Source organism: Rhinopithecus bieti, unplaced genomic scaffold (genome assembly GCF_001698545.2).
Source record: "Rhinopithecus bieti isolate Rb0 unplaced genomic scaffold, ASM169854v2 scaffold_18548, whole genome shotgun sequence".
Taxonomy (NCBI): domain Eukaryota; kingdom Metazoa; phylum Chordata; class Mammalia; order Primates; family Cercopithecidae; genus Rhinopithecus; species Rhinopithecus bieti.
Window position 1 is genome coordinate 3,438,605 of NW_016809526.1, and position 4,970 is coordinate 3,443,574.

General features: G+C 36.1%; 1 protein-coding gene across 1 annotated transcript in view; it reads left to right on the forward strand.

The window, feature by feature from the left end:
- Positions 1-4,970, forward strand: part of AK9 (adenylate kinase 9) — a 176,175-nt gene that overhangs the window by 68,045 nt on the left and 103,160 nt on the right. Inside the window, 2 exon segments of the mRNA XM_017889625.1 lie at positions 1,993-2,088; positions 2,177-2,272. Of these exon segments, the coding sequence (XP_017745114.1) occupies positions 1,993-2,088; positions 2,177-2,272 (192 nt within the window).

A 4,970-nucleotide genomic window follows, 5' to 3' on the forward strand; every position in this document is an offset into this window, starting at 1 on the left:
AAAAAAAAAAAAAAAAAAAAAAAAAAAAATTAGTTGAGTGTGGTGGTCCATACCTGTAGGCTCAGCTACTCAAGAGGCTAAGGTGGGAGGATCACTTGAGCCCAGGAGGTTGAGGCTGCAGTGAGCTATGATCACATCACCACACTCCAGCATGAGCAACAGAGAAAGAACCTGTCTCAAAAAAAAAAAAAAAAAAAAAGGAAAAAAAAAAAGAATGAAAATTATCAAATGTATTGCCAGCATCTTTCAAGATAATCATTAAGTTTTTAATCCTTTGACCTACTGATCAGTTATACTAATGCATTTTCCAACATTAAACAATTCTTGTATTTCTGAAATAAACCTTACTTCGTCATGGTGATTTTTTTTTTCTGTCGGAGACAGAGCTCTCAGTATGATTTCCAGGCTGGTCTCTAACTCGTGGCCTCAAGTGATCCTCCAGCCTTGGCCTCCCAAAGTGCTGTGATTACAGGCATGAGCCACTGTGCCCATTTTCATTATTCTTATACTTTTTTTTTTACTTTTGTTTGTTTATTTAGGACTTTTTCCCTACATTCTTAGGTGTGACTGGTTTATAGTTGGGGCGGGGAGAGGTGGTCTCTATTTGTCAAAGTTTGCTATCAGTTGTTTTTTTTTTTAACTTTTTATATAAATTAGGAAGCTTCTCAACATTTTCTGTGCTTGAAACTATTTAAATAGCAAGGAAATTACTTCTCCCTACATGGTAAGGTTGAGTTTTTGCTAGATGAGGACACAGTATTTGCCTAATAAATCTGCCTCTCTTCTTTCCTGTTAGCCTATAAACAAATAAAATAATGGTGCCCAAGAGATTACAAAAAACAACAAAAAGACCAGCACTGAAATTGCATGCCATGCAAACAGTTATCCAGACAATCTAGAGTGAAGTTATATTTTTAGTATATTACCTTCGAAATGAAAATTGAAAATTGAAAAATTTAAAATATCTCAGACAACTTACAAACTGAGGCTGGAGAAATAATGGCTCAGACTACTAAAGTGGCTTGTTATTCAACCTACTTAAGGCTGGACAAAATGAATTTATTAATTCATTCAACAAATACTTGAGTGCCTACTTTGTGTTAGACATTATTCTAGGCACCAGCAATACAGATGAGAACAAGACACATAAAGTCCCTGTCCTTTTGGTGCTCACATTTTAATAGAGGGCAGAAGGCAATAAAAAAAAAAAAAAGGCAAGGGAACAGATGGGAAAAAAATATAACATGGTAATGGGGCAGACAGTGACTGGAGTAGGGATACTGAAATGTTGAGATGCCCAGGGAAGACATCTCCAAAGAGGGGACATTTGACTGAGATCTGGACCAAGGCGGGAAATTAGCCGGGCTCCTGGAGGAAGAACAGTGATCTGTAATGTTTCTTTCACATTAAATTCTAACATTAAATCATAGATTTTACAGCTTTCCACAAATTACCTTCTCCCACTGGAATATAGCAATAGTTGCTATCTCTCATATGCTGCAAACTTAAAAGCCTTTTTATTTTCTTTTCCAAGTTCACTAATTATTCTAAATCTGACAATAGAAGTGACTCTACTTAAAATTTTAAAATTGGAATTTTTTGCTATTGAATTTTGCCTCAGTATATTTTTAAGAAAAATTTGTCAGTGGAGAATATTGAGGTTTTTTAACATAAAAATTACATGATTTATACAGAGGATGGCAGCCAACATGGAACGGCCTTCCTGTGTGCCAGCATTTTCCAAGTTAAGTGTTTATGTTCATTACCTCATTTAATCCTCACAGCAGTGCTTTCAGTTTAAAGATCCTCATTTTGCCTACTAATTGAGACAAAAAGATCAAGTGGTTTACCAAAGCCACACAGCCCTTACAGCTTGTAAGTCAGAACTGAAACTCAAGTGTATCTAACTTTGAAGCAGGGGCTTTTGGTCACTCCACCTGCCTCCCTATCCCCATCTACCTTTTGCTAACACCACCCATTGTTATATTTCAGCTGAAACAACTTTAAGAGAATTTCAAAGGCAATATGAAAAAATGGAGTTTGGAGTATTCCCAGTGGAGGCAACACACTCGTCAATTGATGAAGAAGGTAAAGAAATATATTGCTGATGTTATTGACCAAATCATTCCTAATATAAATAGATTAGCTGATAAAGTATATTACTATTTCATTGCAGGGTACATTCAAGGCTCCCAAAGGGACAGAGACAGCTCTTTAGTGAACACTGAAGAAGCCAAAACAAAGTCAGAAAATTTCCTCCATGATCAAGCTGGTAAAGTTGATAAAGATGGTAACAAAGTGAATTGCTAATCCCATGTTTGTGGATCTCATTTTCATTTGTTTCATATTTGATTATGTTTATATTTATGCTTAAAATTACCCCCAAAACTGGAAACTTCAGGAGGAAAAAAGCTAAATTTTTCCTTATGGATTTAACCTGAACAACGGTAAAACAGAAGTCAATTTACTAGAATAAAGAAGAAAACATATAAATGGGGAGTCAGATACAATTAGAGCCCAAAGAAAAATGTTTGAATGTTTCCAATGTCATACAATCATTATCATATCATAAATTCTTTTTTTTTTTTATTATACTTTAGGTTCTAGGATACATGCACAACGTGCAGGTTTGTTACATACATATACATGTGCCATGTTGGTGTGCTGCACCCATTAACTCGTCATTTACATTAGGTATATCTCCTAATGCTATCCCTCCCCCAGACCCCACCCCACAACAGGCCCTGGTGTGTGATGTTCCCCTTCCTGTGTCCAAGTGTTCTCATTGTTCAATTCCCACCTATAAGTGAGAACATGCAGTGTTTTTTTGGGGTTTTTTTGTCCTTGCAATAGTTTGCTGAGAATGATGGTTTCCAACTTCGTCCATGTCCCTACAAATGACATGAACTCATCCTTTTTTTATTGCTGCATAGTATTCTGTGGTATATATCTGCCACATTTTCTTAATCCAGTCTATCATTGATGGACATTTGGGTTGGTTCCTAGTCTTTGCTATTGTGAATAGTGCTGCAATAAACATACGTGTGCATGTGTCTTCATAGCAGCATGATTTATAATCGTTGGGATGCTCTGTCTCACCACTCCTATTCAACATAAGTTCTTTTTTAAAAGCTCTCTACTTTAACATATTGAAATTAGAGCATCTTAAGGCCACAATTTTAGCTGTGAAATTTTATCATTTACCCATTGTGCTATTTATCCTTATAAAATTTTTCTATTAATATTTGAACATAAGAGCATATAGCACTACATTATATAACATTACATAATAATTATATGTAATATAATATTACAGAATAGTTATAATATAAACTGTTTTTACATTTTTTACTTATAATTTACCATTTATTTATATTACTTCATTGGGAAATATTTTAACCCTCATTATAAGTTACTGCACAATTTCTCTAGAATTCCTGGGGATTTCTAGGAAGTACTAAATTAACAAATATGAAGCTATAGACAGAGTCAAATTGCTCTGCATAAAATTGTTCCAAATTATGTTTCCCCAGTAATATTCAAAATACATGTAATTGTTCCCTCAGTATTTTCTTTTTTTTACTGATAAAATCAATATACTTGTAACTTGTGTAACATTTCATACATTTTTTTCAAGCACTGCACGATAATTCATTTGCATCAGGTTTTCCAAATTAGAAAAGCTTCACTTATAGAACTTCTTTCCAGTGGGACTTTTCACATGACTTTTCAAGTGAATGTTAAAACTGAAAATATTCTTGCAGTTGCTAAACTATTAGAGTTTTTAATGCTGTGCACTTTCTTGTATTTACAAGGTCCAGCCAGCTACAATGTGCATTTTCATATGTCCTTGAGTGGGTATGAGAGAAATGAAACATTCCCACATTCTGGACATTCATAGGGTTTTTCTCAGGAATGAGCTGATGTCTTCAAATGGAACTAACACAACTGAAGGCCTTACCACAAATTTAAATTCAAAAGGCTTTTCTCCACTCTGAGTCCTCCCAAATCTTCAAAAACGGGAAAATCTGAGGGCTTGACCACATTTCCTACATTCTTAAGGTTACTCTGCAGTGTGAGCTCTTTCATGTTTATGAGGGAATGGGAAAGAGTAAATATTTTACCACATTTCTTACATTCAAGGGGCTTTATTTATTTATTTATTTATTTATTTATTTATTTTTGAGATGGAGTCCCACTCGGTCGCCAGGCTGGAGTGCAGTGGCACAATCTTGGCTCACTGCAACCTCCGCCTCCTGGGTTCAAGTGATTCTTCTGCCTCAGCCTCCCGAGTAGCTGGCGTGAGCCATCGCTCCTGGCATTATTTTATTTTTTGTAGAGACAGAGTTTCACCATGTTGCCCAGGTTGTTTCACATTGTTTTAATCCAGGCTGATTATGAACTCCTGGGCTCAAGCAATACACACACCTTGGCCTCCCAAAGTGCTGGGATTATAGGCTGAGTCACTACACCCAGCCTCTATATCATGACTTCTTTCATGGTGAGTAAGGTGACTGGAACGAGTGTTAGGCTTTACCGCATCTCTTACATTCATAAGGTTTTTCTCCCGTATGAATTCTTTCGTGGAGGTGAAGGGAACTGAGGCGACTGAAGACTTGGTCACATTGTTTACATTCATAGGGTTTCTCTCCAGTATGAGTACTTCTATGGTTACAAAGGGAACTCAAATGACTAAAGGCTTTGCCACATTGTTTACATTCATAGGGTCTCTCTCCAATATGAATGCTTCCATGGTAACGAAGGGAAGTGGAACAGCTGAAGGCTTTATCACATTTGGTACATTTATAGGGTCTTTCTCCAGTGTGAGTCCTTTCATGCGTCTTAAAGGAACAAGAAAATCTGAGTGTTTTCCCACATTCCTTACATTCGTAGAGTTTCTCTCCACTGTGAGTTCATTCATGTATTAGACAAGAACTGGAAACAGTGAACGCTTTACATTGTTTACATTT